The 23732-nt window shown below is 37.1% G+C and overlaps 1 protein-coding gene across 1 annotated transcript in view; it reads right to left on the bottom strand.

The window, feature by feature from the left end:
* Nucleotides 1–23732, bottom strand: part of RELN (reelin) — a 521571-nt gene that overhangs the window by 279743 nt on the left and 218096 nt on the right. The window contains exons 5-6 of the mRNA XM_030933242.1: nt 17757–17789; nt 14166–14244 (exon numbers count right to left, since the gene is read on the bottom strand). Coding sequence (XP_030789102.1) covers nt 14166–14244; nt 17757–17789 — 112 coding nt within the window. The remainder of the gene's footprint in view (nt 1–14165; nt 14245–17756; nt 17790–23732) is intronic.

Here is a 23732-nt window from a genome sequence, read left to right as displayed (position 1 = left end):
TAAGAACTAGGATTTGATTTGCTGGATAATGAGTGGTTCAATTTTCTTTAGGCTCAGTGTAAAACAAAAATAAAAACAAAAACAAAAACTGCTGTTGTTTATTGCTGACATGCAAATCTGTAACCTCACAATTAAATGTTTTCTACTTTCTCATTTTCTCAGGAAAATGTTGGGCTTTGTAAAGTTAGGTAACATACTCTTCAGAGATTTGTGGGAAGAAGGAAGTTTTCAATAATCCCAGTTAAATAGACTTCTGTTGTTCAATTTGAAAAGGAATGTGACCTCCCAGCCTAAGGATTATAAATGAATTGCTTCTCTGCCTAATAGTAAAAGTAATACTAAATGTTTCTCTAATCTAAGAATACTTTTCCCCTTTTATTTTCCCCAATATGAAAAACAGAACATAAGAATCTGCCAGATACCTTGGCGTATCATATGGATTGTCCACCTCAAAAATATATTTTGCCATGAACAATATGATAAAAAGACATTTTAAGGGAAATACTAGCAATCCTCAAAAACCTTTGAAAGCTTGAACTTATTAAACCTTCTCTGAACCAATTTATCACATGCTTAGGTTCCACATGAAGCTTATCTATTACTTGAGTTTACAGATCATCAAGTGAGAGAGAACTTGAAATATCACCGCATCTCACCACTCCCTTACGACGATGAAACAGGACTAGAATTCAGGTTGCCTGATTCCTTGTCCAGTATTGTCCCCACTCTGCCTCATGCAGCTAGTGAGGGAAAAATTCCAATTCTATAAAAACAATGTGCATTTCAAGGAATGTTTGTCATTTTTACTGTGAACATTTATTTTGAACATTTACAATAACTTTTCTTAAAAACTGTTTTTTCATTTATACGATAGTTTTTTTGCTGATAAAAAAGTATAAAAAGTAGAGAGATGAATTGACTACTTCATAAAAAACATTAAGAGTGAATTCACTGGACTGAAGTACATGACAATCAAATTCAGTACCCCTTTGGCTATATATATTCTTAGATAATTCATCACAATCTATTTCATATGTACACTATCTCTTTTTTCACTAACAAAATTATAAAAGAATCAGTAAATATAAAGACTGGTACTTGCTGACCAAAAACACTAGGATCAAACCATAAACATAAAAGAAAAACAAATGCTTTGAACCCAGGTTTTGTCTTCCACTGTAACAAGTTCCTTGGCAAATTGCAAGCTTGTTATTTTGGTATTAGTTCTCTAGTTTTTGCTATTTATTATTCAGGTGACTGTTTTTTTCAAGGGACAAAGAATTACATGTGATGATACCTTTGAACAGTAGAGAGTATACTTCTGAAGATATAACTGGGCTTTTTAATCCTGATTTTTAAATTATTAGGCAAGAAAATATGCTCAACCACCATTCATCGGGCACAGAAGAAGATGAGGTGAAATGTCCCCGTAGTCTGGGGTCCCCACAGAGCAGTGACTCAGACGGGCTCTCAGGATGCAGGAAAGAGGAGGAGGATGAATGAGAAAATTGAGCTCCTTTGCACAACCAGAGATTTATGAATTGTTGGTAGTGACATCATCCTGATAACAGTAAATAAATAACTGAAATATTGTTTTCTCAAGAGCAGTCTAATGGCATGACTCATTCTTTTTAGATCATAGTGAAATCACTCAGCCTGTAGTCAGGTACTCTGCTGAAGCAAGTTAATCACCTAGAAACTCACTGACAATCAGTTATCATCAAATTCTCATTTGAGATACATGTAATTTGTCCTCAACACCAAGGACATCATATTATCTCTCCATAATGTATTGCCACTGAAGGGGTCAGTGTCTGATGATCAGCTCCACCAGAAGCAATCTGACATTCTATAAGCCTGCATTTCTGAGCCACGTTCACCAGCATTTCCGAATGGAGATATTTGGATAATTTTAACTTTTGTTCTGATTATTTAAAGGTTCTTTAAAACTGAAAAAGGAAAAGAAAAGTTTCTTGTAATTTCCTGACCCAAAGATAATGTGTCTGCAACCCCAAGTACAGATCACACTGCCCGTGCTAACAAGAATCTGAGGTATGAACTTGCAAAGCAAGGCCAGATCAAGGACTGATGAATTCATCAAAGTAAATGAGATCTTGCCGGCCATTTGGTAGCTGGGCTGTCAGCTGACTTATTCTGAGACACCAGAACTCTTTGTACCTTCCATTCGAACCTCAACAACCAAATACTCAACTTCTGACGACATTTTACAATATAGATAATGTTTTATAATAAAACATTATACTTCTAAGTAATTTACATGACCATTTTCAAGAAATGAAAGATCAAGCTTATTTTTTTTTAAAAAATCCTATTCCTGGGCGGAGCAAGATGGCCGAATAGGAACAGCGCCAGTCTCCAACTCCCAGCGTGAGCGACACAGAAGACCGGTGATTTCTGCATTTTCAACTGAGGTACTGGGGTCATCTCACTGGGAGAGCCGGACAATCGGTGCTGGTCAGCTGCTGCAGCCGGACCAGCGAGAGCTGAAGCAGGGCGAGGCATCGCCTCACCTGGGAAGCGCAAGGGGGAAGGGAATCCCTTTTCCTAGCCAGGGGAACTGAGACACACAACACCTGGAAAATCGGGTAACTCCCACTCCAATACCGCGCTTTAAGCAAACGGGCACACCAGGAGAATATATCCCTCACCTGGCCGGGAGGGTCCCACGCCCACGGAGCCTCCCTCATTGCTAACACAGCAGTCTGTGGTGATCTAACCACAAGGCAGCAGTGAGGCTGGGGGAGGGGCTCACGCCATTGCTGAGGCTTAAGTAGGTAAACAAAGCCGCTGGGAAGCTCGAACTGGGTGGAGCTCACAGCAGCTCAAGGAAACCTGCCTGTCTCTGTAGACTCCACCTCTGGGGACAGGGCACAGCTAAACAACAACAGGGGAAGCAGCAGAGGCCTGTGCAGACGAGACCGACTCTGTCTGACAGCTTTGAAGAGAGCAGTGGATCTCCCAACACGGAGGTTGAGATCTGAGAACGGACAGACTGCCTGCTCAAGTGGGTCCCTGACCCCTGAGTAGCCTCAATGGGAGACATCCCCCACTAGGGGCAGTCTGACACCCCACACCTCACAGGGTGGAGTACACCCCTGAGAGGAAGCTTCCAAATTAACAATCAGACAGGCACACTCGCTGTTCAGCAATATTCTATCTTCTGCAACCTCTGCTGCTGATACCCAGGCAAACAGGGTCTGGAGTGGACCTCAATGCAATCTCCAACAGACCTATAGCTGAGGGTCCTGACTGTCAGAAGGAAAACTATCAAACAGGAAGAACACCTATACCAAAACCCCATCAGTACGTCACCATCATCAAAGACCAGAGACAGATAAAACCACAAAGATGGGGAAGAAGCAGGGTAGAAAAGCTGGAAATTCAAAAAATAAGAGCGCATCTCCCCCTGCAAAGGAGCGCAGCCCATCGCCAGCAACGGATCAAAGCTGGTCAGAGAATGACTTTGACGAGATGAGAGAAGAAGGCTTCAGTCCATCAAACTTCTCAGAGCTAAAGGAGGAATTACGTACTCAGCGCAAAGAAACTAAAAATCTTGAAAAAAGAGTGGAAGAATTGACAGCTAGACTAATTAATGCAGAGAAGGTCATAAACGAAATGACAGAGATGAAAACCATGACACGAGAAATACGTGACAAATGCACAAGCTTCAGTAACCGACTTGATCAACTGGAAGAAAGAGTATCAGCAATTGAGGATCAAATGAATGAAATGAAGCGAGAAGAGAAACCAAAAGAAAAAAGAAGAAAAAGAAATGAACAAAGCCTGCAAGAAGTATGGGATTATGTAAAAAGACCAAATCTACGTCTGATTGGGGTGCCTGAAAATGAGGGGGAAAATGGAACCAAGTTGGAAAACACTCTTCAGGATATCATCCAGGAGAACTTCCCCAACCTAGTAGGGCAGGCCAACATTCAAATTCAGGAAATACAGAGAACGCCACAAAGATACTCCTCCAGAAGAGCAACTCCAAGACACATAATTGCCAGATTCACCAAAGTTGAAATGAAGGAAAAAAATCTTAAGGGCAGCCAGAGAGAAAGGTCGGGTTACCCACAAAGGGAAGCTCATCAGACTAACAGCAGATCTCTCGGCAGAAACTCTACAAGCCAGAAGAGAGTGGGGGCCAATATTCAACGTTCTTAAAGAAAAGAATTTTCAACCCAGAATTTCATATCCAGCCAAACTAAGTTTCATCAGTGAAGGAGAAATACAATCCTTTACAGATAAGCAAATGCTTAGAGATTTTGTTGCCACCAGGCCTGCCTTACAAGAGACCCTGAAGGAAGCCCTAAACATGGAAAGGAACAACCGGTACCAGCCATTGCAAAAACATGCCAAAATGTAAAGACCATCGAGGCTAGGAAGAAACTGCATCAACTAACGAGCAAAATAACCAGTTAATATCATAATGGCAGGATCAAGTTCACACATAACAATATTAACCTTAAATGTTAATGGACTAAATGCTCCAATTAAAAGACACAGACTGGCAAACTGGATAAAGAGTCAAGACCCATCAGTCTGCTGTATTCAGGAGACCCATCTCACATGCAGAGACATACATAGGCTCAGAATAAAGGGATGGAGGAAGATCTACCAAGCAAATGGAGAAAGAAAAAAAAGCAGGGGTTGCAATCCTAGTCTCTGATAAAACAGACTTTAAACCATCAAAGATCAAAAGAGACAAAGAAGGCCATTACATAATGGTAAAGGGATCAATTCAACAGGAAGAACTAACTATCCTAAATATATATGCACCCAATACAGGAGCACCCAGATTCATAAAGCAAGTCCTTAGAGACTTACAAAGAGACTTAGACTCCCATACAATAATAATGGGAGACTTCAACACTTCACTGTCAACATTAGACAGATCAACGAGACAGAAAGTTAACAAGGATATCCAGGAATTGAACTCATCTCTGCACCAAGCGGACCTAATAGACATCTATAGAACTCTCCACCCCAAATCAACAGAATATACATTCTTCTCAGCACCACATCGCACTTATTCCAAAATTGACCACATAATTGGAAGTAAAGCACTCCTCAGCAAATGTACAAGAACAGAAATTATAACAAACTGTCTCTCAGACCACAGTGCAATCAAACTAGAACTCAGGACTAAGAAACTCAATCAAAACTGCTCAACTACATGGAAACTGAACAACCTGCTCCTGAATGACTACTGGGTTCATAACGAAATGAAAGCAGAAATAAAGATGTTCTTTGAAATCAATGAGAACAAAGATACAACATACCAGAATCTCTGGGACACATTTAAAGCAGTGTATAGAGGGAAATTTATAGCACTAAATGCCCACAAGAGAAAGCTGGAAAGATCTAAAATTGACACTCTAACATCACAATTAAAAGAACTAGAGAGGCAAGAGCAAACACATTCAAAAGCTAGCAGAAGGCAAGAAATGACTAAGATCAGAGCAGAACTGAAGGAGATAGAGACACAAAAAACCCTCCAAAAAATCAATGAATCCAGGAGTTGGTTTTTTGAAAAGATCAACAAAATTGACAGACCGCTAGCAAGACTAATAAAGAAGAAAAGAGAGAGGAATCAAATAGATGCAATAAAAAATGATAAAGGGGATATCACTACCGACCCCACAGAAATACAAACTACCATCAGAGAATACTATAAACACCTCTACGCAAATCAACCAGAAAATCTAGAAGAAATGGATAATTTCCTGGACACTTACACTCTCCCAAGACTAAACCAGGAAGAAGTTGAATCCCTGAATAGACCAATAGCAGGCTCTGAAATTGAGGCAACAATCAATAGCCTACCCACCAAAAAAAGTCCAGGACCAGATGGATTCACAGTTGAATTCTACCAGAGGTACAAGGAGGAGCTGGTACCATTCCTTCTGAAACTATTCCAATCAATAGAAAAAGAGGGAATCCTCCCTAACTCATTTTATGAGGCCAACATCATCCTGATACCAAAGCCTGGCAGAGACACAACAAAAAAAGAGAATTTTAGACCAATATCCCTGATGAACATTGATGCAAAAATCCTCAATAAAATACTGGCAAACCGGATTCAGCAGCACATCAAAAAGCTTGGATTAAGAATGGATTAAGAAAATGTGGCACATATACACCATGGAATACTATGCAGCCATAAAAAAGGATGAGTTTGCGTCCTTTGTAGGGACATGGATGCAGCTGGAAACCATCATTCTTGGCAAACTATCACAAGAAGAGAAAACCAAACACCGCATGTTCTCACTCATAGGTGGGAACTGAACAATGAGATCACTTGGACTCGAGAAGGGGAACATCACACACTGGGGCCTACTATGGGGAGGGGGGAGGGGGGAGGGATTGCATTGGGGAGTTATACATGATATAAATGATGAATTGATGGGTGCTGACGTGTTGATGGGTGCAGCACACCAACATGGCACAAGTATACATATGTAACAAACCTGCACGTTATGCACATGTACCCTAGAACTTGAAGTATAATAAAAAATAAAAAAATCCTATTCCCTTTGTTAATGTGGAATCTTTTTAGAGAAGCAGCAAGGAAAGTTCATTATATAAGACTGAGAATAATATTACCTTCAACTATGTCATGTCTTTTTTTCTAAGGAGCTAACACATGCTGTAAATGTGAAAATGACAAACTCCATTTATAGCTCATTCTTTCTCATTACTTTTCACTGAGGAAGGTAAGATAACTCTTATTTCACTAGGGAGTTAAAAAATTGATCTCTTCTTCGTTAACAGGTGCGAATGACAAACGTTATTTAGGTTAAAAATAACACCTCTAAAATCTTACTACTGCACACAATATTCTGACCTCCTACTATGGTAAATTGCACTACATGCTGCTTGAAGAAATATTTTCTTACTTGTTTCAAATGTACTTGACATTTAATTCCTTTGAGTGAGCTCTTGTTTTTGTCACCTAAACCAGAAATTAAACAAAGAAGTAATAAACCTCTAGATTCACACCTTATTTTATTAGTTGGACACCCCCTGGTTAACCTTTCTATTGTAGATGAAACTTTTCCCCGGAGCAATTACATCATGATAGAAAAAGAGGGAAATGAGGGGGAGGAAGCTAGCGAGGAAAGTTAGAGGAGAGTTTTGTAATAAGATAAAAAGGTTATTAACAAAAGAGAAGAAAAAGTAAGAGAGACTAGAAAGTGGTGAAGAAATCAAGAGGGAGCAGGTTAGAGAAAAAGCAGAGATTCACACATGATCAAAATAGTGAACCATTAAACTCCAAATATTAAATTATAATTCCATAACCTGAAAATGCACAGATACACTAGAGGTTCTGGCAAGGGTACGTCATCAGAGAAAATATTTATTGTGTTTGATTTTTTTTCATCTATTCACCATTTCCTGTAGCCACTTGCTCTTGAGAAAATGAAAGGTTTATGCTCCCTTTCACCAGCACTGTCTTTCCGGCTCACTGCCCATGGGCATGTTGGATACTGAGCACAGTGGAGATACTTTTATTATCCAATTTATTTCTCCCTTGTTTGTTCATCAGTCTAACTTCTTTCTGATTACCTAGAAACTCCACTTATATTGTGGTTCTCACACTTGGCTACTAAATGGAGGAGTCCTCTTTGTTTTTTATTATTTATGGCATGGGGGTTGTCCAAGATACTAATGAACTATAAAGTGGTTTTACTGCTTGCTTGACTTATTTTCGTTTATGGGCTAAGCTATTATTAAATAAAGCTCCAGTTAGAATAATTGGAAATCATCTTGAAATCTCAGTATTTTTATACTCGTTGTTCAGACAATTATTTTTCTCAAAGGAATGTTAGTAAGCCAAATCACCAGTCTTTTTCCTGATTTCATATTAATTGCTCCAAAAAATTGGTATTTTCAAGAGAATACCAGATGTGGCAGAGTCTGTGATTGCTATTTCCCTGGTCCTGTAATATTGTCATTTATATATGAAAATGGAAATGTTCTAGTCTTTTCTTGATTCTAGCAATCCAATGCAATGCCAACCACTGGCCTTAGCTTCCTTTGTTGTAAACTGTGGGCCTTTCTGTATCATTATCCACCTGATGGAGGTCTTCTTGTACCACAGGATCTGAGACAACTTTATTTGTAACTTTCTTGATGTTTCACATCTCTGTTGGCATCACAACCCAGTATCTAAGATGCTATTTCTGAGGAGTAACTCCTGTTCTTCCCTGATCTCTGTTGAGTAGGGCAGCTCTGCTATTATTATTGTTCTATCATTGTGCTGGAGGGGAAACATCTGTTGTCATCTAGTTGCCATTTATCATTGTGTTTTTTAATAGTTCTACATTTCCCACTAGAACATCAGAGCCTGGTGATATTAGAGTCTGGATGCCTTCTGTGATCTTCAGAAAATAAGCATTAAAGGGATAACTTAAGTAAAACACAGATCCTCTCTGACTTTGTAATTGCTTAGAGGGTAAAACACTTCTTGAGAAAACTAGAATCCATTCATGTTTTAGTTCCTTTGCAGTCTCTCTTTCTCTGTCTCAAGTTATGAATCAGAAATATCTCCTATGTCTTATTTTTTTCATTGCCTTTCTTCTTATTATTGAAATTTTTACTGAGGAGAATTTACACACAGTGCAATACACAGATCTCAAGTTCTGAAAATGCATCCATCTATGTAATCCACATCCCCTCACGATATACAACATAATCATCACCCCAGAGAGGTGCCTCATGCCCTTTCCCACTCAACTCTCTGTCCCTGAAACAACTACTGATCTTATTTCTATCGTGTTAATTTTGCCTAATCTGGATTTCATAGAATGCTTGGGTCTGGCATCTCTCCTTTTTTTTTTTTTTGAGACAGAGTCTCTGTCACCAGGCTGGAGTGCAGTGGCGTGATCTCGGCTCACTGCAACCTTCACCTTCCGGGTTCAAGTGATTCTTCTGCCTCAGCCTCCTGAGTAGCACTATGGGTGCACGCCACCATGCCCAGCTAATTTTTGTATTTTTATTTTTGTATATTTATTTATTTATTTATTTAAATTATACTTTAAGTTCTAGGGTACATGTGCATAACGTGCAGGTTTGTTACATATGTATACTTGTGCCATGTTGGTGTGCTGTGCCCATCAACTCGTCAGCACCCATCAACTCGTCATTTACATCAGGTATAACTCCCAATGCAATTCCTCACCCCTCCTCCCTCCCCGTGATAGAGACGGGGTTTCACCACATTGGCCAGGATGGTCTCGATCTCTTGACATCGTGATCCACCCGCCTCAGCCTCCTAAAGTGCTGGGATTATAGGCGAGAGCCATTGCACCTGGAGTGGCATCTTTTCATTCAACATAAAATTTTTGAGATTCATCTATGTCGTTGCAACTGTCAATAATTCATTCCTTTTTATTGCTGAATGTTAATAGTATTCAATTGTGTGGACATATCACTGTGTATCCATCCTCCGGTTGATGAACATCTGGGATGGTTCTAGTTTTTGGTTCTTAGGTATATTTATTTTTCAAAAAATCCAGATTTTCCCCATTCACATAAAATACTGGCAGTGTTATTATTACAATGCAATAAATTAATTCATAAAGAATCTATGTATATGTAGTCGATGTTCAATAGTAGCTGCATAAGTAAAGTGTTAATAAAATAAAATGTATTTGTGGTCCCTTACATTCTCCTGAATTTAGTTATATGAGGTTTTTCTTCCCACTTTGTTGGGGGAGGTTTTGGAGGGTTGTTGCTGTATGACAAAGGCACTATTGATGCCCTCTTTCATCAGTAGTGCAGACACATTGAACACACATGCTAACAGCACTGGTAAAGTGGTATTCATTCATTTGTGCTCTCCCTCACCCTCTTGGGTTCAATGGCACATTGGAATTGATGCAATTCGTGTTGAGCTCCAGAGGTATAGCTGCTTGTGGTTCAGGGTAAAGTGTAGAAGCTTCATTCTCATCAAGACTGAGCTGCCATTATATTCACATGAAGGGATTTTGTTACTCTCTTCCCTTAAAACTTTACTTCTCATCTCTCATTCAAACAAGTCAATCAGAAGCCACTGGGGGAGTGGGGATATGCAGGGCCACTTCCCTAGCAGAGCCCCAGAGAGATCTAGGAGGCAAAGAGTAGAAGGAATCTATGCTCTGCATCTGAGGGAGGCAGAAGGACCAGAGTCGCACAATTGCACACCAGAGTACAGCACAGAAAAGATGCCCATGGCCCAGGACTGGGAACAGCAGAACAGTCTCCATGCCCTCAGGCTGGGCTCAAAACAGAACCACTGCTCGGTAACAGTGGTGAGGACAGGGACAAAGCCAGGCTGTGTGGACTAGTCACCAGACTAGATGAGATAACACAAGATTCAGTGGATATCTGCAGGAACGGATAGATGGCTGGTGACCAGAGGTGCATCCTCATTCTATCTTCTGCCTTTGCAGTAATAAGACACCTGACATTAAGCTCAAAAACCAAAAAAAAAAAAAAAAAAAAAAAAAAGAAGATGACAAGCCAGAGTTGACTGAAATTAAGTTTCCACCAACATGGCAGGAGGAGGAGAATATAAAGAAATTAGGTTGGGTTATGGAAGAATAAAGAAAGTTTTATTTCTCTGATACTCAAGTTTCTGGACAGAATGCATAACTGCTACACTTGTATAAGCATAAACAACTTCCAGAAGGACTCACAGAAACTATTAACCAAGTTGTTGACCCTGGAGAAAGAATATAGGTCTAGTGTGGGAAGGAGGCTTATTTTTACTGCTTATATTTTTGGATTATTTGAACTTTTAACCACATAAATTTTTATATTTTTAAACAATTTCAAATATTCAAACTGAACAGATAGTACATTCAATATTGAGTTGACATAAAAAGTTTCTTATTTCTATTCCAACTGCCATAAAAAACTTGAAAGAGTCACTTACCTGCTACCTTCATTCATAATAATATCATTTTATGTTCTTCATTTTTTATATACAATACATGAGATACACTTGAATATTAAAGAGTTATGTGAAATAGAATTAAAAGTTGAATTTATTAGGTAAAGTTAATGGACGTAAATACATTGTGAGCGTTTTAACTTTTAAACTGACCTACCTCTCTAAGACTGTACAGACATAGCTAGTTTCTTAATTTCTCTTTTGCTTAACAGTAAGAAGTACAGAGTAAATAATTCATATAAAGCTTTGAGAATCCCATGGGAGAAATATGTTCTTATAAGTAGCACAGTTTTTCTTTTGAGGGAAATTATTCGGTGGTGTATTGATTATGGGAATTTGGCTAAATGCAGCATACCCAGGCACTTTGCTTCTATCTGGTGGTGTGTGGCAGTGGCATAGGGACCGTGTTGGCCACAAGGATTCTATTTTCCATACTGTTACAAAGCTGCACTGGGTTTCTGATTCTTTTCTGGGGTAAAGAGAATCAAAGACAATGTTATAAGGGACAAAACTCATGTGACAAAACATGTAGCAAGAAGCTTTGGGAGAGTTAAAACTGCCTATCAGGTTCCAAAACAAAGTAGGGCTTTGTTAGTTTATTGGAAATATTTCATGGGGATGTCTGATTTTACTAGATGCTTGTTTCTGACTTTAGGATGTTTACATTGGCTTCTAAGGGGTTCAAGAGATCTAACACTGTGTTTTTCCCTCCTTTATGATTCTGCTGTAATGCTATTTTGATCTATATATATTCCATAGATTTTATAATATAAATATATTTAATTTGGCATTTGTTTTTTATGAAAATGCAGGGAAAGGAAGACTTGGGGACTCAGTTAAATAAATTAGCTTAAAATTATTTTAATAATAACAATGTTTTCATCATGTCTGGGCTTAGAAGAGACAAACAGTCCAATGTACGAATACATCACAAGAGAAAGAAAAGGAGGATGGGAGGGAAGAAGGAAGAAAAGGAGGGTGAGGGGAAGTAAAAGTAGGAGAGAGAAAGAAGAGGGAGGAAAGGGAAAGGGAGAGGAAGAGAGGAAAGAGAGAGAAAGGGAAGGAAAAAGACAGGGAAGGAGGGAAAGAGAGGAAGGGAGAGAGGAAACTGACGTGTATTGAGCACCTACAATACACTAGACCTCTTCATACTGAAACATTAACACAATGCTGCAAGCACGGTATTTGCCTGCTTTTACTGCACAGAAACAGCTCACAGATGTGAAGCAGCTTTTTGCTTTTCTCAAGGTTTTCATTTGGCAAGTGGCGTGGTCAAGAGTCAAACCAGGGTAGTCTGACATCAAGGCCTCTGCCGCCTTTTGTTTAACAGAACAGTCATCTCTCAAATAATGACAGTTTCACCGTTCCCTACTCACACAGTTTTTTTTTTTTTTTTTTTTTTTTTTTTTTTTTTTTTTTTTTTTTGTATCTTAAAGAGGCTAAATGAAGGAGACTGTGGGCAATAAGGGATAAAGTAAAATTACTCTGAAGCATATCTGATAAAATACAGAAGGACTTGGCTTTTAAAGATAAAAAAGAATTGTTTTAAAAAGTAGGAAAAAACTTTTTTTAAAAAGGTTGGAAAAACCATAGCTTAAGTAAAAGAGACATAAAATCCATAACTTTGGTCAAGAAAGCATCTATCAGATCAGTCATGAAAATGGGTGAAGAAAAATCAATCACATGTTATTGATTTAAAACACAACAGAATTTGCACCACATAATAGTCACATTTTGTATTTGTCAAGAAAACTCACTGAAGAAAATGAATTAGCTTGACACAAATGAATTTGCCCTGAAAGAAACAAATCATATGATAACATCTATATTAATGGAATATAAAAAAGCAAAATGTCAGAAGTAAAAAACTTTCCCTGGGTAAAGTGGTACTTAGAAAGGTGTTTTTTTTTTTTTTTTTTTTTGGCTTCTTATTAATAAAGATTTTCAATTTGTTTTAAGAAAATTTATATTTAGGGAAGCAGAGTTCTATTGACAAACTGTTTCTTTAAGTGGCATATAAACTGTAAGACTTTATGACTAGACTTTCTGGCTAGCCTGATAATATTTTTTTCTATATTTATACTATCTAGATCTATATTTCTTTCTAGAAAAGAAATAAAAGTTTCTTGTGTAATATTGAAGCCTCAACACTCTACCTATATGTTGACTTCAACTCCCAGGTCAAAGGCAACTTTCTCCAATAAACTCCCACCAGAGTCATCTCTCCTTCATTTGGAATTCCTCTAGTATGTTGTCTGTTCCCCTCGGTCACATTGAAGGATTTCTATCCTGTCCTACAAGCTTTTTAAAGATGCGGTCTTAGTGTCTTCTCTACTAAACCGTACATTACTTGAGAGAATCATACCTCTTATTAATTACTATAAAAATAAAATGATTATCGCTAAGTATTTGTTAAAAAGTGAAAATAAGAAATGAATATCATATGCTGACATTCAAGGATGAAATGATTATTTTCTTTTTAGCCTTATTATATTGCTTGAACTTAGTTTACATTAGAGTTTCTAATTTATCTTGAACTCTTTTGTCCAAACAAAAAGCATTTAGTATAACAGAAAATCCAAATTCAGATATTGTTCCAAATGATGCAGACTGATTTTCATTGTAACTCTGGGTCAACAGATCTATTTCTTCAAAGTCAGCAAAAATGCAACAAATTACCAACAAATTCAGGCATCCATTTATGTATTAGACAAGTTTTTAATGAGTGAGTTTTGGTTCATTATTTATTTGCCCTCAAAAATCCCACAGAGTTACACTTAAACAGCTTTTCCAGGAGAGACTGGAGGATACATAATGAGTTGACCTAACAATTTAGAAATTATTTGGAAGTATGACTCAAATCATTTGTCATTTCAGATAAACCATTTCCCTTCTTTGCTAGGAATAAATGAAATTATTAGACATATAATAGCATAATATTTTCTATGTAAGGATACTGCAAAACTGAAAAAAATATCTAACCACACCCATGGCTTTGAGGAGCTCCTGGATTCAGTTCTTAGAGAAGTCAAATAATAGACATTATATGCCGTCTACATTAAGCCCAATTCTATAGCTTAACAAGTCTCACTGATACCTTAGCACTAAAGATCAATTTAATTTTAAGTAACTGCTCCTTAAGGGAGCAGTCAGCATCATTTGTTGCATTAAGCAAACCAAAGTGAGGAATGTTTCTGTAACTTACCATATATTTGGATTTAATTGCAGTTGGTGGTAGGAGTCAAAGTCATCTCGCAGGATAATGCTGTCGCTCTGTATTTCAGCTAAAAGAAAAAGGAAGTATTTAGGAAAGAAATATACTACAACAGTATATTTTGCTAAACACAAGTGTCAACATGCTGTATTTATGAAGAATAATGTATTTTAAAACTAAATTTTAAATGAGCAGTTGATTATATTTGCTTTGTCCCTCAAACTACTAAGGGACAAGGGTAAAAAGCTCTGCAGTTTAGAAACCTAGAAGTTGGGAAAACCAAAGACCCCAAAAGGAAACCTATGAAGCTGCCACTAGGCAGGGGAGGCAGGAAGGCCAAATTCAGCACCAACCTACAAGGAGAGGCTATACGGGACTTGTCTTCCATCAGTATGGCTTGGCTGTGTCCCTACCCAAATTTCATCTTGAATTGTAGTTCCCATAATCCCCATGTATCGTAGAAGGGACCCGGTGGGAGGTAACAGAATCATGGGGGCAGTTACTCTCATGCTGCTCTCGTGAGAGTGAGTTCTCACAAGATTTGATGGTTTTTGTTTTTGTTTGTGTTTTGAGTCAGAGTCTCGCTCTGTTGCCCAGGCTGGAGTGCAGTGGCACGATCTCGATCTCGGCTCACTGCAACCTTCACCTCCTGGGTTTAAGCAATTCTCCTGTTTCAGCCTCCCGAGTAGCTGGGATTACAGGTATCCACTACCACACCTGGCTAATTTTTATATTTTTAGTAGTGACGGGGTTTCGCCATGTTGGTCAGGCTGGGTCTTGAACTCCTGACCTCAGGTGATCCACTCGCCTCAGCCTCCCAAAGTGCTGGGGTTACAGGCTTGAGCCACCATGCCCGGCTGAGATTTGATGGTTTTATAAGGGACATTTCCCTCTTTTGCTCGGCACTTCTTGCTGCCACCATGTGAAGAAGGACGTGTTTGCTTCCCCTTCTGCCATAATTCTAAGTTTCCTAAGGCCTTCCCAGCCATGCTGAATTGTGAGTCAATTAAACCTCTTTCCCTTATTAATTACCCAGTCTTGGGTATGTCTTTATTAGCAGCATGAGAATGAACTAATATACCCATATTTCAACATATACTCATCCATGGCTTCCAAGAGACTGCCCAGACAGTGTCAGTGTCTAACTCACTTTAAAGCATGGAATTGCATAGAACATTCTGGCTATTTATTGTCAGCTAAAATTGCTGTAAGCTACTGATCCATTTTTTCTTCCCTTTCCCACTATCCTTCTTGCCCTGGCTTGCTTTCTCTCCTTCCTTATATTCACTTATCTTTTATTCAATGTTTTTAAATTTGTTAACTTTTTTTCTCTTTCAGAACTGCAAAAGAGAATTTATCTATATGAATAAGTAAAATTCCTAAATAAAATCAATTTAGAAGTCAGGAGGAATGCCAGGAAGCCATACATGGTTTTAAATATATTATCACTACACATTTGAGATATATTGAATACCTATTTTGAAGTTCTAGAAGAACTTTGGGCATGTCAAGCGCAATATTTTCACCAACTGTAGAGTTCATATTTTCACTGAATAGATGATGAATAAGTAAAATCACTTTCATGGCCAGTTACAATGTAAGTGTGCTCATTTTAAAGGTTGTGTGGGAAATGATAATTATTTCTATTCATGTTATAAAAATTAATTTAGTACTTTAACAATGCTCTCATCTGATTCATGGTTTGCTTAGGAAGTTGGTTTCAGCTACTATCTATAACTTCTTTGAGTCTTGACAATTTTGTTTGAACTAGCTAACAGACTGTCTTTTGGAAAAATTAAAATAATATTATCTGATTAACAAAAATCTCTCATAACTTTTTCTTTTAAATGTGACACTTTGTTTTTTAGGCTCACTCAAATGTAATTCTCTGAACTCACTGGGTGATTAAAATCACTTCCCAATATCAGGAATCATAATTTCACATTCTCTTTGGTGACATCCCCACCCATGACAGTCCTTGCCTCCTTTATACCAGGTATGCCAGCAGGCAAGCACATAATGAAGTCATGGAAACCAGTGAATCAGCATGTACTGAGAGGACTGGATGCTCAGACTCGAAGCCCTAGGCATGAGAACAGGGAGAATATGGATATACACTGGAGAGAATGCTGTGATGTATTCTGTGCATGGAGTGATTTAATGATTCCTCTGAGCGATGACAGGCAGTGCCTCAGATGCCTACAGGGTACAGCTCTCTCAGATACCCAATCTGGACGAGACTCGGCTGGGCCACTGCGGGTCACCAGCCTGTCTTGGCTGCCAGAAGGCATGCTTCTAAGCACTTGGGTTTGTCTGCCAAGTAAGACGAGCCCCAAGCTGTAGCATTACATAAAAGTAGAGCTTCTCAAGGCAGATTTTCCAAAGAGAAAAATAAATTAATTGGGTTTATAGGTTGAAAGGAAAAGCCCAAGAGACAAATAACTGACCTACCTGGAAAGTCCCACAGTGAGAGACATTTGAAAAGGCTGCAACCAGCTAGGATGATTTCTTTTTATTCTTATTAAATACTATAGTGTAGGAAATTGCTTTTAAAATAAGTCTTCACTGACACAAATGAGAAAATTAATGCTTAAAGATCACTTGCTTTCTAGAGACTTTTTTATTTACAAAGGCATTGGGTAAGCCTCACTGGATGTCTGTTTGTGTATTGATTTACTTCCAAACACCACTATACTATTTACCATACACTTTATGAACACAAAATCATTTAATCCTTATATCAACCCTGTGAGGTAGGTACTATGCTTAATTCTACTTTGCAGATGAGAAAACTGAGGCACAGAGAGGTTAAGTAACTTGCTCAATATTATGTGGCCAGCAAGTGGTAAAAGTGAGATAAACCCAGATAGTTTGGTTCAAGAATCTGTGATACTAACCAATTCACACCCTGCCTTAAGAACTGTGGGCCACTAAGAGCATGACAGTATGAAAAATCCATGGTGCCATTTTAAGAAGGAGATATTTATTTAAACAGTCTCATTTCAATTTTTTTTTAAAGAAACAGGATCTTGCTCTGCTGCCCAGGTTGGAGGAGTGTCTCAATCATAGCTCACTGCAGCCTTGAAATCCTGGTTTAAATGATCCTCCCATGTCAGCCCCCAAAGTACCTAGGACCCCAGATGCACGCCACCACACCGACTAATTTTTAACATTCGTTTGGTACAGATCTCAAATCCTAAATGACTTCAATTCTTCCATATTCATGGCTTCTTACCCACTAGCTCTATGCTCTAATATTTATGATGGGCATCTAGTATTATAAGGGACTCTGGGGAAAATTCAGCATTAGAATGCAAAAGCTTATACTCAATAGGATCTCAGGGCTGAGGGTACCAAAAGGTGCGAAAGTTCCTGCATGAGCCCCCAGCTGGGCAACATGAACATTTCCTCAAGGAGGCTCTGTATTCAAGTATAATCTGTATCCAAGTCTAATTTCAGTGAATGATCAACGACCAGAAAAGGCAGCTTCCTCGCCTCTATAACATCTGCTCACATAGCCAGAAGAGCCAAACAAGTAGATCAGGTACTAAGGTTAATGATATCAGAGTCTTAAACACTTACCTAGATGTGGGTGCACAGTGGCCTCTGTTGGAGCTGAATCAAGAGAGGAAAGAAGAAAGACAACTGATCAGGAATGAAAGCAAAATCCAGTAATAAACAGTCACAACACAGTTACAAAACTTAGGTCACATTAAGCAAATCAAATGGCTACAGACTTTTTCATCTTTTTAAGAGTTTCTAGAACTCTTGAAAAAATAGAAGACAATAAATTTAATGATCTTACATTTTGTGCCAACACTTATTGGTTAAATCAGAGAAGAGTTTCACAAAAATTCACTGAATCATTAACTCTAATTAAAGATTTTCTTGAAACAAAAGGAATACTTGCCAATTAATCAATAATGAATAACAAAACCCTGGCACAATGATATGCAGTCTCTCACTAGTATCACAGTGCATATGAACGAGCCAAATCTGAAGCTTCAAGGAAAACAAGGGTTTATTTGCAAACTAGCTGGAAAAGGAGGAACATTTATGTTGAAATTGAAACTTTGAAAATACAAATTAATAATGGCTTTACACACGAATTTCCTAATGTGAACTGTGTCTCCAGAAGATTTTAACTGTAATTTCCAGTATCTTCTAAATTGTCTGCAAAAACTTACAATAAAATTTGAAGAATGCCTTGTTGATGTTAATTATTTTAGACTTGCTTTTCAATTTATGCAATATTTCTGTGAATCCCATGTTAATAATACTATGCTGACACAAGAATAATACTTGGATATAGTTTTGAAACTGATGTTTTTGTATTAAAGGTAAATCAGCTCTTCTAATAAAAATGAAAACATTTGTAAAGGTGGACCTGGACACTAAAGGAAAATGATTTTTTGATACTCAATTCAGTTACTGGAAGATCTTTAAGCAGGTAAGAAACACTTGGGTATGTGGATCTACTTTTCAATTGTCAATTTTATGAACTCTTAATACAAGCCCAATATTGCTTAAGATGTGCTATAAGTGCAAGGTACATACTAGATTTTGGAGATTTAGTCCAAAAAATGTAAAATATCTCATTAGTAGTTTTAAATTGACCACATTATATCAAAATGTTTCATATTTTACATATTGTTAATAAAATACATTATTAAATTAATTTCATCTATTTCTTTCCGGTTTTTAGATGTAGCTACTAGAATATTTAAAACTGCACATGGGGCTTACATTATACTTCTATTACACAGTGCTGAACTACAGCTAGGAGGGACGTTTGTACTGTATATCAATTAGGAAGTCATTATCAAGCAGGAGGGGTGGAGTTACAAAAGGAAGACCCAGTCATCAGAGAGAACATAAGGTATAAAGAGAGAAGTGAAGCTGAGAGCAGCAGCTAATGCCTATAGTCCCAGAACTTTGGGAGGCTGAGGCAAGAGGATTACTTGCAGCCAAGAGTTCAAGATCAGCCTGGGCAATATAGTAAGATACCTCGTCTCTACAAAAAAACATTAAAAATTAGTTGGGCATGGTGGTGCAGCCTGTAGTCCTAGCTACTCAGGAGGCTGAGGCAGGAGGATCACCTGAGGCCAGGACTTTGAGGATGCAGTGAGCTAAAAATGCACCATCACACTCCAGCCTAAGCAACAGAGTGAGACCCTGTCTCTAAATAGATAATAAAAAGAAAGAAGTGAAATGTGGAGTCAAATGTATATTTAACGGACAGGTGGAAGAAGACGAGCTAGCAAAGGTGACTGAGTAAAAGTGCATTCCATTAAGGAAATAAGAAAAAGAAAGAGTTTTAAGAGCTAAGAGAGTTGAAGGAGAGGCCAAAATAATCTTAATAAAGCTGGTATCTATGAAGAACATCCTGCTAGTAAGGCACTGCGCTAAGGAGTGTCTATAGATGAACTCAGGGATTTTGGCCTCAGAGTCTAGACTCAACTACTGTGCAAACCGCTCTTTCTAGAAGGTTAGCTGCAAAGGTGAGAAATGAGATCTTATATGGAGATGAGGACCAAAGGGTTTTTTTTTGTTTTGTTTCTTAAGATATGATAGTTTACCATGCCTAATGTTAGCTATATTGCAAAAGGGATTCTCTGTATTCATGTTATAAAGTGTTAAGAAGAAAGGAAAAACACCTGTCTACACAATATGGAACTTCAAATTATTTCACAGGTTTTGAAATAAATTGGTTAAATTAAATGTAGGAAAGTTATGACAATTATTAATTAGAAATATTTACCATGCAATACAGTGGTTAGATATATATAACAAAATATCTGCAGACATACTGTTGCCTGCTTTACATTAAATGACTTTAGTGATTAAGGCCTCAACCCAATAAAGGGAATAAGTTATAAAATGCTTTACTTTAAATTGTTTATTCAAATGGACATCTACCTTTGCTAAATTATTTGGGCACGTGGGAGCTTTTACTGAAACACCTACATCACATTTTAGAAAGACCCACTGAGTCAGAATCTCTGAGGGTGGAGGCTCGGAAGTTGTATTTTTTAAAACCTCCTTGACTGATTCTGATGGAAAGCCAGATTTAAAATTCACTGGTTTAAACAACACAATCCACTGCTTATTTTTATAGCATGCTGAACTGTTCTCTGTGTTAAGTACTTATCTTTGCTCTGAAGAAGAAATAGGCTCCTCAAAGGCAGAAAATATGTCCACCCAAGATATCAGCCAAAGCTGGTAATAGTGTCTCAATAAATAATAAATTGATTTGAAAGCTACTTCTTAGTTGTAATATATTTTATGACATTTCAGAAAATAATTGAAGATCCAAACCTTTAAAAAATGACAGAAGAGACACATAACATTGTCCAAAAGCCTTTATTATAAGTGGTCTGGGAGCTTCAACACCCAGTCAGTATTTACCTGGATTTAATTTAACTCAACAAATTTACATCATATTGTAAATCACTAGTTAGAAAGATTTGTTTTAATATATTTTAACAAAAATGTCCACTCTCTGAGATAACTAAACATTATTTCCTCAAAAACAGAAACATGTTTAGTATGCAAAACTTAATGAAGGAAAAGTACAAATTTTCTTGAGAAAGATTCACACATATGTAGTTTAAAAATGGGCCAAAGCTAGTGAAGTACTGCGCCTGGAAGTTTATTTTAATCATTTCTCAATAAGTGACCATATCAATCTAGTTTTACGTAGTCTAAACAAATTTTCTAAGCCTGTAGGAAGTTCACCATCTTTTTACTTTTACTGAGGTAAATGCACCACAGAAAAATTAAAGTAGCCTGAGGAAGAATGATATAGTTCAACATTATTTAGTATACTCCCATTTGGATAGTACCTGCCTTGCTTCATACCAGTGACTATGAGTGAATTATTAAGTTCTTATATTATGTGAACTTGGCATAAAGGCCTTTACTCTTTCCTTTATTAAATGTAAAATGCGTGCTTGCTAGACAGGTCCTCATTTGTCAACTGTCCAAGTGCTTACCCAATGGCAATCTCCAAGCCTACCTTTCCTGTTCCTCTGCCATTGAACTAACTCTAGATTGAATCATTGAATTTTTCTAGATCACTCGTATGTTTTTATCTCAACATTTTATTGGTCTGTTACTGATTTTCTGCCTCTCTCAGGACCCTAGAATGCCCTACCCCACCTTGCATCTTGTCCAGTTTCTCAGCTCCTTTGAATCTAAAATTGCATGATTAAAATCTAGCAATGACATAAAATTGTCAAATGGCTTAAACTAGGGAGTTTTGGTTTCTGAGGATGAGAGACAACAGAAATGTTCTTAAAGAAGTAGGTTTTGGTTTTAGAGAAAGAATAGGATGGAATACACCTTTAACAGAAGTATAAAAGATATCGCAGTTTCTTCCAGGTATTTCTGTGGTAGTGATAAGAAGATCAGGTCAGACGACCAAAGGTATGCACAGAGGAAGATGCACTAGGGATGGTGCTATTTGTCAGAGGACACTGAATTGAAGAGAGAGGAACATAGGCTGGAGTTGTTCTGTACCCAGAGAGATCACTGTGGGGAAGCTTCATAATATGGTCTTATTTTAGTTTCATTGGTGAGACCCATGAAACTGTATGTAGAGGCTGGAAGGAACTTATGGAAAGATAAATGATTTAATAAGGAATCAAGTGTTTGTATAAATCAAACTGAATTCCTACATTTTTTCAGAAGTGAATATTTTTTCTATAAGGTAGGATGCTCAACTAGGAATGAACATTCAGCTGGGATGAATCTAGGAATATCTAATTCTGTTAAGACTTCCCTGTTATAAATTGCATGTGAATGTATTTGTGTTTCAACGAACTTTAAATCTCATTCAGAATAACCATACATCTCTGTAATCTTTATCCAGAAATACAATGCCATTGAAATTCACAAACATTACAGAAACTATATCCTTTGTAAAGCTTGATCAAGTTCAGGTAACTAGACTGAATTGGAAATTCAGTTTAAAATTGACTTTAGATATATCATGATAACTTAAAGAGTAAGCCAAATGTCCTTGGACTGAATTAACTTACTTAAAACCACAGATAAAATATAAAATGTTACACAGGTAAGTTAAAATGAAGGTTCTACTTTGCCTAAAAAACAAGTAAAAGCAAGCCAACAGAATGGAGGAATTACAATAGAATCTCATTAAAATCACCAGGTTTTCTAAAAGCTTTTTTTCCAGCGAGGGATTCAGAATGAAAGCCTAGCCTACTTTGACTTGTTTTTAGTTGAAAAAGCCAAACTTCTTTAAAACTATCAATACAAATTGGTAGCAATTTTTACTAGGAAAGTATTGATAAATGAGAATCTACTTAATTTCATAAGTCAAATCCCTCTTGAGAGCAGAGCAGTTAAATGAGGAAAAAATGAAACTTTAAAGTTTTCAGCATAATACAATTTTTTCATACTAGATAAGTAAATAAATGTTCTTATGAGGTCAAAACCACTCATAAATGTGTACTTATGATTTCTTTTCCAGATTCTTTTTGATGTTTGTGATAGTGCCATTTAAAAGTTATTTGTCCTCCAAATTCTCTCTCCAGTGGGGCCTATCCAGATGATGTTTTGGAAAAATACAAAGATTTAGATCATCAATGATATGCTTCAGCAACATTCTAAGTCTTTCCTTAGCCGAGCATTTTCCTAGATGCTTGAGTACTATTAAGTGACCTGAAGATTACATATGTATTTTACTAAGATTTCACAGACTATGCAAAGAAGACAAAAATAGATTTTTAAAATTAATAAGTTTAAACATGTTAAGAATAAAAGTAAACAATCATTGTTTTTGGAAGGTACTTCAAAGTTTGAAAAAAATAGATTGCTTATAGAACTTCTTTTCTTAAAAATTCAACTGTACTGTTCTTGAAATGATTTATCACCATAAGTTAGCAAAAGAAAAAGACTGGAACTGTCTTGAATGAACACAATAACTCTGTACTAGTGCAGATTTGACAAAGATAATTATTCAAAAAATAGTGAGGGTGAACGATTATTACATGGAACAGCCATGGAAAGACCCAGTTCATAAGATAAGCAATTCACATCACAAGGCTTGATTGAGCCTAACATGAAAGCAAGTAAATTCAGTACCAAAAGTTTCAAAGGAATAACATGCTTCTTGGTCTCTTTAAACAAGGTTATTTTTTCACTTAAAATGAAAGCAGAAAAAGTGCATGCAGATACTTTTTTGAATAAATGATGGAAAACTCTTAGTTCATATATGTTAACATGTCTCTGTGTTGGAGACAGTTCTAGTCAGAAGAGTTGTAGGTCTTTTCCCAAGGAATATCTTTGGGAAAGGTGAAAAATTATTTTTAAAAACTCACTATTTTCATTCAGTGTGAATTAATCTGGCCTTCATCGAAGTATGAGAAGAACCACTTTTTACTCACTTTTTAAAATTTAAAGTGCAACTAATGTATTGCTTGTCATTAGACAGACTTACTTTGTGAACATTACTTTAATTTACTAAATATATTTTTGTCTCCAAAATTACCTCCAATTATTTAGCGCATCTCACAGATTATAATGAGTGGCTTA

This window comes from Rhinopithecus roxellana, chromosome 6, assembly GCF_007565055.1.
Source record: "Rhinopithecus roxellana isolate Shanxi Qingling chromosome 6, ASM756505v1, whole genome shotgun sequence".
Taxonomy (NCBI): Eukaryota; Metazoa; Chordata; class Mammalia; order Primates; family Cercopithecidae; genus Rhinopithecus; species Rhinopithecus roxellana.
The sequence above is the reverse complement of the archived record's forward strand: the minus strand, read 5'-3'. Positions and strand labels throughout refer to the sequence as shown.